This window comes from Dermacentor variabilis, chromosome 4, assembly GCF_050947875.1.
Source record: "Dermacentor variabilis isolate Ectoservices chromosome 4, ASM5094787v1, whole genome shotgun sequence".
Classification (NCBI taxonomy): Eukaryota; Metazoa; Arthropoda; class Arachnida; order Ixodida; family Ixodidae; genus Dermacentor; species Dermacentor variabilis.
The window spans coordinates 102,569,172-102,581,684 of record NC_134571.1 but is presented as its reverse complement, the minus strand read 5'-3'; the positions used below and the strand labels follow the sequence as shown (position 1 = coordinate 102,581,684).

The following is a 12,513-nucleotide window of genomic DNA, read 5'->3' as shown; positions in this document are numbered from 1 at the left end:
GGGCAGTGTCTCCTTCTTTACACACAAGTTGCTCTCACTACACCTCGTGCAGCTGCTTTAGCTAATTAGCGCTTTCCGAATTACATATTCCCACAAGAGATCGATCACGCATATGGCTCCGGTCTGGTAACGCATTTACGAGCAGTCGTTAAGTATGACAGCAAGTTAGCCGGTAGTGGTCGACTGTGTATCTGGTAAGCTTATCAGAATTGCGTAAGTGAAACGAGCGTCAGCGCAAGCAAAGGACGCGCCGCGGACGATCCTTCACCATCGGTAATTATACTGCGTCATCAGAACGGAATTATACGCTCTAGGTGTCATGGAAGACGGGAATACACGTAGATTGTTAAAACCGTAACGTTAAGAGACAGCAATAGAGCGGTGTGGATCAGAGAGCAAAGAGGGTGGCCAATATTATATTCGATATTAAGAGAAAAACATAGAACTGGGCAGGTTATGTAATTAGTAGGGCAGATGACAGGCTTGCCATTACAGTTATAAATTTGATGTCAAGGGAAGGGAAGCGCAGTCGAGGACGGCAGAAAATTAGATGGGGTGACGAAATTAGGAAATGTGCTGGCGCAAGTTGGAATCAGCTAACTCCAGCCAGGGGTAATTGGAGATCGTCGGGAGAGGCCTTCGTCCTGCAGTGGACTTAAAGATATGCTGGTGGTGGTGATGATGATGATGATGATGATGATGATGATGATGATGACGACGACGACGACGACGACGGCGGCGATGATGATGATAATAGCGCCCAAACATCTTGAGCAAGGACCATGGCATAGGTCGAACTAGCTAGTGGTGGCGGTTACTCACCCGCGGGTAGCTATGGCATAAGAAGTACGGCCATGTTAACCAAGAAGTTTATTGCACATATTGGTCTTAAACTTCTTAAATTCAGAAAAACAGCCCATGAAACTTGCTCCTTTACCTCGTCACTTCGAACGCGTACAGTGAATAGTAGTGCTTCGGACAGCACGCTGCCAGCGGTGGCTCATGCTGCTCATAATTACCGTAATATTTTCTTGTCTTTTTTTTTAATCCCTACTTGAGTACAAGTGTACTTTATTCTCGCGTACCACGAAACCGGGCTGTCGTGGTTTTGGTTTTCACTGGAGACCGGAAGCCATATAAGTGGAGATGAACAAGTGGTTTATGGTCCCCAACATCGTAGATTTCTGCTGCAAGTGGCGTGCTCAAATTAATAAGCAAATATCCTATATGTTTACACTTTAATCTCGTTTCACTTAGGTTCCAGCTATAGGTGTACATTTTTTCAAATATACTTTCCATTTACCTAAATGGAAAGGTTCCATTTCAAATAGGAAAAAAATATAATACACCTTTCCATATAATTTGTGGTACAGAAATTACATAAACATGCCTGTTTATGTAACTTCTACATACCATCTGTCGGCCTCCTCCTTGATTTAGGATTTCCACATATTTTGCAATTTTATGCGGATCAACTTATTGCTGGAACCTAAGTGGGACGATATTTGTACTTTTGTTCTGATTATGTTCCTGTGCCCACTCCTGCTTGGACTCCAATTGGAGCCTGCAGTATTGTCAAATAAATAAAATAAAAATTAAGAAAATAAATATTAAGAGCGCGTCGGGATCCGCATGTAAAGACATCGAGACCCGGCAGCATTAACTTCAGAATTTCTTATTTCTTTATATATATATATACTAAAAAGAAAAGAAACAACGTCACAGGGCCAGAAATCCACAGCACACAGTCCAATACAAACCCGAACATATAGTAGCACCATACTAAGTTCCTAAAGGGAGTCCCAGACCCACACACGGGGTCCCAATGCAGTCTGCGGTGGGCAGGCGGACAGATAAGGAATGCACATTGATAAAATAACGCACACACCGAGATATGACAGTCCAAAGTGAGCTTCAGCGCAGAGTACAAAATAGTGTAACACATAATATGCTGGCGCTCATATATACAAATAATGCAAGCAAGTTGTAGTTACTGTGTATGGCTATACAGCGCGGCATCTAGCGGACTCGTTAAGGATGCTTGTGTCATCGAGAAAATGTTTCAGTGCGTTCAGTACTTTTCGCTGCTGTATTTTCGATGGCTTGGGGCCCAGAAATTTTGCGACTGAGAAAGGTCGGTGTGTGTCAATTTAGTGTTGCTCTTGTTCTAGCGGCTGTCCTTGCCTCGCGTGTCTGGGGCATTCAAGGAGTATATAGATGGCAAACATCCTCATCGTCGTTGCCACAGCAGCAAGCCGGGAATGAAGCCCGTTCGATGCAATATAGAAAATGCTTCGTGTATGCTGTCTAAGGGCGCACTCGATGAATTGGTGTCTAGGAGCTTTCAGGAAATTATGAATCCAACTGTCTTGCTTTACTAAAGCTGCATGAGACTTCGCGTTGTTTTCCTCCTGGCTAGGAAGGCTCAGACGGCGGTGAAATTGAGAACGACTGTCGTCGTCTTCGAGACGTTAGCTGGGTTCCTCCACAGCAGCGCCCGTGCGAACCGCGGTACTGTATGTAGGCACACGCTAACACTGGTCCCTCTCGCGGAGAGCATGTATAGTCGCGATTAGGTTCATAAGTGTGTGTCTGAACGTGCAGGTTGAATGTCTTACGGTATTTGGCATCCGCCTCAGATTTTGTACTGTCACTGACTGCCAATTGGCATCAGACGTTCCCGTCATCTGTCGGCGGAAGAAAGCAGCCCTTCGTGGAGCCTCGTTTATTAGGCACGTTACCCCTAAGTTTCTCGCGACGAACGTTAATGAGGAAAACATAAAGAAAAGCTATCCTGTTTAGAGGAATATGCGTCCGCATTGAACCGCGCGGCGTAATAATTAGTAACATACTTGTAGTTATTTGCCTGCAGGATGACCATCGTAAAGCTGAAACAACGCTCGACCCGCAAGCGTTTCCTTTTGGCGAAGCGAAACCAGGAAGGAACCATGTACAAGATTGTATAGGAAGCTCATTTGCCGCTGACGTACGACCGCTATCAGAGGCACCGAAGGTCAAAATCGCCGCACCACAGTCTAGTATATAGATCGGGCACCACTCCAGAACACGTTAGAAGTGTCCATATAATTAGCGCTTACGAAAAAGACACGCGTGTACAAGCGAGCGATAAAAACGGCCCGTGCATTCTTCGCACCTGCTTATGCTTGCGCACACTGTCGTCGTCTCGGTATCGGCGTCAGAGACGACGAAAAGCGAAAGAAACAAAAGGACGCGAAACAGAGTCAGGTGCGGACTACGACAAGGTATCGAAACCAGAAGGCCAGAGGTAATGACTTACCTCTGCAGAGACGCGAACATTCAGGGAACGGAAAATGCAGCAGCAGTATCTCTCTATTGCTCCACTGTCATCGCCGCTGCCACAGCTTCCGTGCCTGCGCCAGAAAAAAAAAAAAAGGAAAAAATGAGTCAGCGTGGCCTTACAAGTAAAGACCCAGAGAAAATGATTGCATTGGAATCTCACACCTTTGCATACGCGTTCTAACGATCGGCGCGCGAGAGAGACAAGGGAACGCCGTATCAGACTTGTCCTCCGCGGGCGAACACTCATTATTATTATTAGCGACCGCGCGTGAAACGAATGCTGGGGGTGATTGTGTCCGGGGGAACTGCGAGGTCTCCTCTTCCAGGCATGCACGCTTGCGACGACGCGGCGCGTACAAAGAGTTGGCTTAAAGGCAAGGCTCTACCGAGCCGCGCCAGCGCGTGTGTTGGTGCGCGCGCGACGCCTAAACTGCTCGCCTCCCGCAGAGCCGGTCGGCTGGCGAGCCGCTGCTGAGCCAAGAGCAATTATGCTAAGCGATTTTGAGCAAGGTCCCTTGCCGGCGCTCTTCTGCGTCTTTTCGCTGTCCGGCGTACCACCGAAATAATGACAGAGCGAGAGCAAAGGCAAAGTGCATTAAAAAAGACAACATATAAACGCGCGCGTGCACGAAATAATCGGATGACGTATACTACTCAGCTGCTAGATCGAGAGCTGCGCGCAAAACTGCGTTTATATATGGCAGTCTTTCGATGAAAATAACGGTCAATATCTATTTTCCGTGGCACATTCCTCAGCTATACTATGCGGAAGCTCGCGCACGCACGCACGCGCACGCACACGCACACGCACACACACACACACACACACACACACACACACACACACACACACACACACACACACACACACGCACACACACACACACACACACACACACACACACACACACACACACACACACACACACACGCACACACACGCGCACACACACGCGCACACACACGCGCACACACACACACACACACACACACACACACACACACACACACACACACACACACACACACACACACACACACACACACACACACACACACCCGCACGCACGCACACGCACACACCAAGAGTGTCTCGGAGTAACGTGTCGGCATCATGGATTCGAACACAACGCAGTTAAGCAATATGACCGACCGACGTAAACGACGCTTAGGACAGGACATTGCTTCCTACGGCATCCCCAGCAGAGAGGGGAACCTAAACGTTTCCTGAAGCCTGCAGGTAACGAGCACAATAGGAACTCAGCTGGTTTATCCTCAGTGTTGAGAAAAAGCGCCGAGTTCCTTGTCAGAAAGAACCGTCAATTGAGTCTTATCGAATACTCTCCTTCCTACGGTAGCAAATTATTCGACTATTTCTCCTGTTGCAAAAACGTTGCCCTTCCTGAGCGATGAAATATTTTTTGGCCTTCACTGCAGCTCTATTATTTAGAATCGGCGATGCATAGCTACTGTAATGTTGACAGGTACTGACAGATGTGCGGGTTTGCCACGATATTATATACCCTCGGTGAGCTGTTGAAGGAAAGGATGACATTGACACAGCGCGAAGTGCTTCTTGCTTGCAGTTTAGCGCAAGTAATGAAGACAAAAGCATATGTAAGGTAAAAAAGAAAAATTGAGGTGATAGCATTTGCGTCCCACATAATTCGCGACTCCAATTAATCACTCACCACCAGGGGCGTAGCCAGGGGGGGGGGGGGCTTATGGGGCTTCAGCCCCCCCCCCCGAATTTTTTTTGTGCCGTCATGCGCCGCCGACTAGAACAACCCCCGGCGCCGGAAATCATGCTCGATTTCGCCTAGAATGTCCTTTCCACGCTCGAAAAGAGATTTTAGCGCGAACATTGCGCAATTGGGCTGGATTTCGCGGCAACGCCAATGCACCGGGAGTCACATATCGTAACGCCCAAGGAGCTACATCCGAGCACAAAGTTTCAAAGGCGTTTTAATGGCGAACGGTCTTGTCGCGGCATCTCGCACAGGCCGCGGAATCTAGGGAGCGCTTGGATTTCAATTCTGAAGCTTTATGGTTATAAACTTCTTGTAAACTTTTGATGCGAAAGGTGCACTGGCATTTCCAAAGTCGTGCTTTAGGTTTTAAATTCCGGAACTTTGCGGAATTAATGTGGTTATAAACATTTCACGCCAAAGGTGCAGTGAGTTTTCTAAAATGTCGTACATCGGACCATACAATGAGACAAACCAAGTCAACACACTGTCAGACAAGTTTGCAAAGTGCGCAGCGAGGTCCTATGAGTCGAAGCGTTGTGGGGTTCATCTGTGCCATCATGTCAAAGATAAGAATATCAACATTTTTTTCACCTGCGCCAAAGCATTCATGTCAAGACAATAAAGCCAGCAAAGGTAACTACGTTCTTATTCATTTTTCGACTTTGACTTTTATTCGCGAGTACACATTGGGCCTCTTCAATTTTCTTGTTCTCGCTAGCCGCGGGCTCCCAGAGCCAGCCAGAGCGCATGCGTTTTTCTCGTGTTGCTCCGACCACCGCGTGGCGCACTTTGGGGCGTGTTCGTTTGTCTGACCGAGTGGATTTTTGCCTGGCAGAGTTTTGGACGCTTTTTTTGCTAGCAGACGAGTAAAATAAACAATTACTGGTCACTCGCCGCCATCACTGTGGGGACTCGACGGATTGCAACGCGTTCGGTTGAGCGCAATCTGTCCGGAAAGTCTTGTCTCGCCAATGTATGATGCCGAGGAGTATGCGTATGGTAACTACCTGTGGGGCAAGCGTCCCACGCTTTCTTCGATATTCCTTCGGTAGCCACATGAGGTGCCCAAAGTAGATATTCGATTGTGGCCAACATACTTTCCTTTGCCTTTCTTTCTTCATTTCGGTGCCCCCGTCCCACAAAAGAAAAAAAAATAGATTATTGCGGCGCAGTGAATGGCTGCATGGTGAAAGTTCGATTTCTTTACTTCGTTTGCGGAGGGTAAAAGGCCACGGGACGCTTCAGTAGCCGGGTGCTCTTATTATAGCATTGTGATAGCAGTTATATAGAAACTTCAGGCGCATTCCTGCCGTCGCCGTCGCCTTCATGTTCCGTATGAAGTCCAGGGGCGATAACATCGCGACAGCGCTCCGATTGCTGTATGTGCGAATAAAAGCGTAAAGGGGCACAAAGGCGGCATGGGTGAGCCGACGATGGTGGCTCAGTTTTGTGTGCGCAAGGGAGAAAATAGGGCATGAAACGCGCCGCCTTCCGTCGCGCAAGCTACATGAGGGGGAGTGGAGTGATAGGGGGCTGTGATCTGTGAATTTGTGGTTGCGCGACATGTTTATTGGCCTTGTTTGACGCATCATATATAGTGACTTTTTCTTAGATACGGAGATTTATTGGAGACTTATACGTGTACTTAAATATCTTGTTTCGAGGTTTTGTGTATATGTGCAGTCAACTTTTTTTCCAGTGGCACTTTTTTGTCCTAGCTGTATCTGCGCATTTTTGTATTGCATTGTATCTTCGTATTTCTAATGTACGAAGGCGAGTGAAATGAAAGTGAACCAACAGCCCCCTGCGAAATAATGGTTCAGTTCATTATCTGCGAGGCATGCGCGTGTCACAGGGGCATCTCCGATTTACAAAAGTGGCACGCAGTTGTGAGGATCAAGGTTTTTTAATGCTCGCATACACTGGGTTGAACATGGTTGCGTGACACAATGGACACTCCAAAAGTTGAACAGCGGGGTGTCGTGAGGTGTCTGACAGATGGAGATGTTTCCCAAAAAGAAATTCGTCGTCGTATGGCTGCCGTGTACGTTGAACATTGCATTTCATTGGCCACCGTGAAGCGTTAGAGCATACGGATCAAAAAAAGACGTGAAACTTGCAAAGACAATCCAAGACCGAGACAAAGCCACCATTCAATCACCCCCTACACAATTGAAAAGGCTGATTAGACAAGAATGGAGGATAAGCATCGACGAATTGGCAGGGCGTGTGAATATGAGTCACGATTCGGGTCTCACCATACACTCTACATCAAAATTGCACCCTTTGGGTCGTATCTTGCCACAAAACAATAAGCGTCATTGTCTTGTCCGTATTTCCTTCCTTTAACGTTGAACGGCATGCGCGTTGTTACCATGACATAGCATTTCCGATGGGAAAGTAGCAGGCGCGGCGTTTTCAAGAAACGAAACGCAAGCAAGGCAGATGACGATTATTGTTCTGTGGCAGATATACGCCCCAAAGGGTGTACCTTTGTCTAAGAGTGTAATTCATGAATATCTCGGTTATTCGCTCTTGTGTGCGCAATGGATGGCAGAGATTTTGAACCACCGCCAGAAGACGGAGAGGTTTGGCGCTGCCTTGACTCATCTAATCCGGTATCACGATGAGCGTGACGACTTGTTGTCTGCTATTGTCACCGGGCACGAATCATGGTGCCACTACTACCAGCCTGAAATACGACGGCAAAGCTTACAGTGCAAACATTTGAATTCACCACCCCCAAGGAAAGCAAAAGCTGTCATTGCTGCCGGAAAGGTGTTGTTGACTTTCTTTTCGATCGTCAGGGGCCATTATTGATCGAATTTGCTAAACCTGAAGAGACTATCAATCGTTTCCGATATTGTGAAACGTCGGATCGGCTGCGTGTCGCAATCAAGAACAACCAACGTGGAAAGTTGAGGAATGGCCGGGGTCATTTTGCTCCACGACAATGCCCGTCCCTACGTCGCTGGTGTGGTGAATACAAAACTGGCAAAGTTCAAGTTGGAAACGCTGCAACATCTGCCATGCAGCCCAGACCTGCCGCCTTGCGATTTCCACATTTTGGAGCATTCGAAAAAACAGCTCAAGGGAACCAGATTCGTGTCGGACAATGACGTGAAAAAGTCAGTCGCAGACTTTTTGAAGCAGCAACCCAAGGGACTTTATGAGACAGGAATTACGCGACTCTAAATGCTCATAGAGACCATTTTAAAAAAAGGTACCCCGTTTCTCATATATTCGCATTGTCTCACTTTCATTTGACTCGCCCTCGTATATTTTGCAGAAATCCTGCTTTTTATAGTGCTCTCCGTTGCGACTATAATTTCGATGCAATTACGATACACGACAGGTGACAGCTGCTCCTGCGCAATACATTCTTACAAAGGACAGCGTCACTGAGATTTTTCCTTGGTCGTTGAATATGTACAAAAATGTAAATAAGGTTCTTGAATGACAGAGAGAGCTCTCTCTCTCTCTCTCTCTTTGTCATTCAAGAACCTTGTTTACATTTTGAGAAAGCGAAGGAGGCTAAGAAAGTTTTATTAAAATATTTGTCCTCAACTTGTTCCATTTCATGCCCTTTACATTTTTCATATCAGCGGCACGCGCTGCTTTGCTGGTTTCAAACTTATATAGTTCTAAAGTTCGTGCGGTATTAGCTTTACTTATTCAATATACAGAAAACATGGAAGCATTGATATCAATTATTTTGGGCCCAATTTTTGAGACATACGTGTATATTCTCTTATGAAAAAATACGTATTTAACTTGTCTTGACAGTGTTTAGCGTTCAAGCATTGGTTTGCAGCAGCTTTGGCAATGGCAACGCACTTATTATTAATGTTAAATGAATTTGATCGCGTGAGAATTTCTATAAGGAGTAGGGCGAGCTGCAAAGTGAGCCCCCCCCCCGAACGAAATTTCTGGCTACGCCACTGCTCACCACCTAGCGGCCGCGCCGAGAACCAGTCGATCTAGGTTCAGGCTTAAAGCGAGAGAAAGTCTCCTATCACGGCATGCAATGAATGCCTCGTAGTTTTTAAATTGTCGTAATGCCATGCCGCACAAGCCCGATGAAGAAAAAAAGCAGATGTTGATAGACTTTTGCCATACCATCATGCATGTCATCGCGGTGGAAAGATAGCAGTGTATATTTCATCGTTTCCCGAAGGAAGCAGACGACGCGCATTGAAGAGCGACATGTATCAGAAACATGCCATTTGGCTAATGTGACTGACACTGTGCTGGTTTGTTCGAAACTGTTCGAAACAATTCGTTATCGACGAATTCTTTCTTTCGGGTGAGTACACCATTGTTTTATTTTTATGTATATTAGATATCGTGCGGGCGTGTCAAATAGCAGAGTTGGTTTTCGTTTAGGCAGGCGCTTTAATAAATTATAGTGATGTATGCTAAGGCTTCATTCGGTTTTGTTATTTCAGTTTCCTGCCCCCTCATTGGTCTTACTGATGCTTCAAGTAGCAAGAATATTCTCGATAGCCTACATCTGTCCACAGGCACGGTAGCAGGAAGGATAACTAGCTCGGAAGGTCTGAAATTGATCGTGACACATGTTATATGCCGCGAGGCGACATGTCGTCTTTACAGCATGCTTTAATTTAGCGGTGTAAGTAGAAGATGCAGTTTTCTACTTCAACGCGGTGAGTTGTCAGTTTATTTGATCGCAAGAAATTTAGAAGCAACAGCAAACAGCGCTCGTTCTATAGCTTTGGAGCATTCGGGCGACGCACGGCGCCGCTAATTTGGTTTCCCATACTGTGCACGCATCTAAATTCCATTACAAGCGGTTCAATTCGTTTCCAAGTCATGCGTTTACACTAATACAAGTGACCTTGCTCAAAACAAAACCCTCGCTGAGTTTCGGAAAACTGTTGGAAGAAACACAACTTGGCCCGATTTGTTGATATTCACTCCTGACGCATTCATTAGGGTTTGCGGGTGTCTGTTGTGTTCCCAAGCCCGGACGCTACCTCGAACACTGCGTGCTGCGAACACGAACAAGCGACAGTCATCGGAAGCAAACCACTTTATCACACGGATCGGCTGACTGAAGAGAAAAGTTAAGCTCAACTCACAACCGGAACTCGCATTTGTTTTTATCCCAAGACACCCTGACCAGGCAACCTTACAGCTTTAGGACTCATTCGATCAGTGCACAATATGTGCATTTAGCTCCTGAAAGCATGACAGACGCCACTGCCATATTGGGGGATGCTATGTGATATACTGCAACAAAAGTGACAGTGCGGAGTTGCTTATATATGAAGGTCGAAAACAGTCGAGTATCATGGTACCTGTAGCAACGGAGCAACGAAACGAAAAAATCCGAGGACAACTGTGCACTTTTTATGAGTTGTGAATGCGAAAGCATTAATGTCCAATTGAACACCGCTGAGAGGTCTTTCAAATTATGAAGCCCTCGTGGACAACTGAGCATGTTGTTGACACTTGGCGTTTCGATTTGGCCTTACCGAGGCGCGCATTTAGAACGCAGGCGAGAGCTTGCGCGGACAAGGAACGGGCGGACAACAACACTAAGCAGGCCGGACGTTTGCACGCAAAGCACAACTGTTTCCGCGGTTTCGTCACTGAAGTCCTTTAGACAGATCAAAATAATGTGATCTGCCACACAGACCTTCCCGGCTTCGAGGAAATACACCTCGATTCGACGACGCAAACGAGAGCTTGAGCACAGCACCAAGGGGAAGGGCCCCCGTGATCCTGGCTGTCGTAGCCATCTTTGTTTATTTGGATAGTGTTGCCAGCTCAAGCTACATATTCTGAAGTTGCCAATGCACTGCACAAGTATACGGAAAATAAGGGAAGCCTTTGTGAAAATCCGTGCCAAACGGCTCTGTTTTCAAGAAGCGCTTTGAGATCTCGCCGTGCGCACATTCTTCAGCCCTTTCAAAAGATTGAGGTCGGTATGAGAACCTCAGCTCGCGTCTGGTAAGTACAGCAGCAGGGCACCGATGGGTCACTTGGAATTGGTCGCGTTCAGGTGATCTCAGTTGTAGCTTCTAAACAAGTAACCTTTAATGTCAAACTTACAAGGAAGAATAATTTTTTTTGCAGCTTATATTGAATGACAGTAAAATTACTACGACTGGATAAAGTTCAGTATTGTGTTTTAGAAATTACTTGCGTAATACATACACGACATGAAACGTTTTTTTTTACCACATAAGTACACTGGCGCGTATCAGTGTCACACGCATACTGTATACTCTGGATATAATAGGCTAATCTTTAGGCTTATCTTTAGCAGGCAGCACGTTAGCTACGTGCTGCCTGCTGCCAGCTTCGTATTTGTATGACGGAAAACGGCGCAATTTTGCACGGACGCAGGAGGAAAACAGACAACAAAAAATGTTGCCCTGTTTTCTTCCAGGCATCTGTACATACGCCGAAATGTTATCTTTGCTGAACCATATATCATCGCCTATACAACGAACATTTCTGAAATGTACCTAATGGAGACTGAATTAACAGCTCCAACTAAAGCATCACTTTTTTTTTCTGCAATTCCACTGAACGACGCACAAGCAGTTCTGCTTTCGCTGTTGGCGTTAATGTGGCTATGTGGTTTACTATCCAAGAAGGCGAGAGGCATTTTCTTTCATTTGCTACGCGAAGTCGGCAGCGAGCTGTACTATACGACTGTCAGAAACATTTATTTGTCTCATTAACATGGTAGCCGTTGCAAGGTTGACGTCGTGCTAAAATATGTCCCTGACCCTGCCTGCTGAGACAACTGTTGCACAGATACCGATGCACGTGAAAACCCAACGCCAGGACAAGGCCCGCGCGTTGCCGATGAAAACCGCCGTTTGATTTGTTGCCTTTGCAAATTTATACTCGAACGAGATTGCATTCCAATTGTTTGTCAGCCTATATACATGGTAAAGCAGTAGCATCACTCTGAGCAAACGATCGAAATATTGCCCTGGCGTGCTAGACGTTCCAGAGGAGGACGCACACGTTCATCGCGGAACCTCTCTGTGACTGCTCGAACACAGAAGTGCAATCTTAGACCGCATAATATTTCTTCTGCGAGAATGCCTCAGATGTTCGCCGCGTAAATGAATACGTTCCCTATCGCAGGTCGTGAAAACGAGGGTTCCTAACTTAGCCATTGAAACCTCAATGAGGTGACATGTCTTTATATATATGCACCGAAAAGAAGAAATGTGCTCCTGCCATTGAAGGTCGCCGCGAATGCCTTGTGCTTCGTAGCTCTTCAATGAGAGTCTTCACTATAAACGCCGAGTTTGCAGGAACACGTCATCCTGGACATTAATGAGAACGTTGGAACATTTTTCTCACCTCGTATCATACCGAGAAACGCTTTGTGATCGAACTGAAATTTGTTGTCCTACCACTTTCAAGACATAGGCTCGCTGGAATATGAGCT

The 12,513-nt window shown here is 46.4% G+C and overlaps 1 protein-coding gene across 3 annotated transcripts in view; it reads right to left on the bottom strand.

Moving 5' to 3' along the window:
* Window positions 1-12,513, bottom strand: part of LOC142579586 (uncharacterized) — a 515,154-nt gene that overhangs the window by 358,726 nt on the left and 143,915 nt on the right. For all 3 annotated transcript variants that reach the window (XM_075689952.1, XM_075689955.1, XM_075689957.1), the window contains exon 2: window positions 3,299-3,392. In XM_075689952.1, the coding sequence (XP_075546067.1) occupies window positions 3,299-3,318 (20 nt within the window). In that variant the 5' untranslated portion in view covers window positions 3,319-3,392. The remainder of the gene's footprint in view (window positions 1-3,298; window positions 3,393-12,513) is intronic.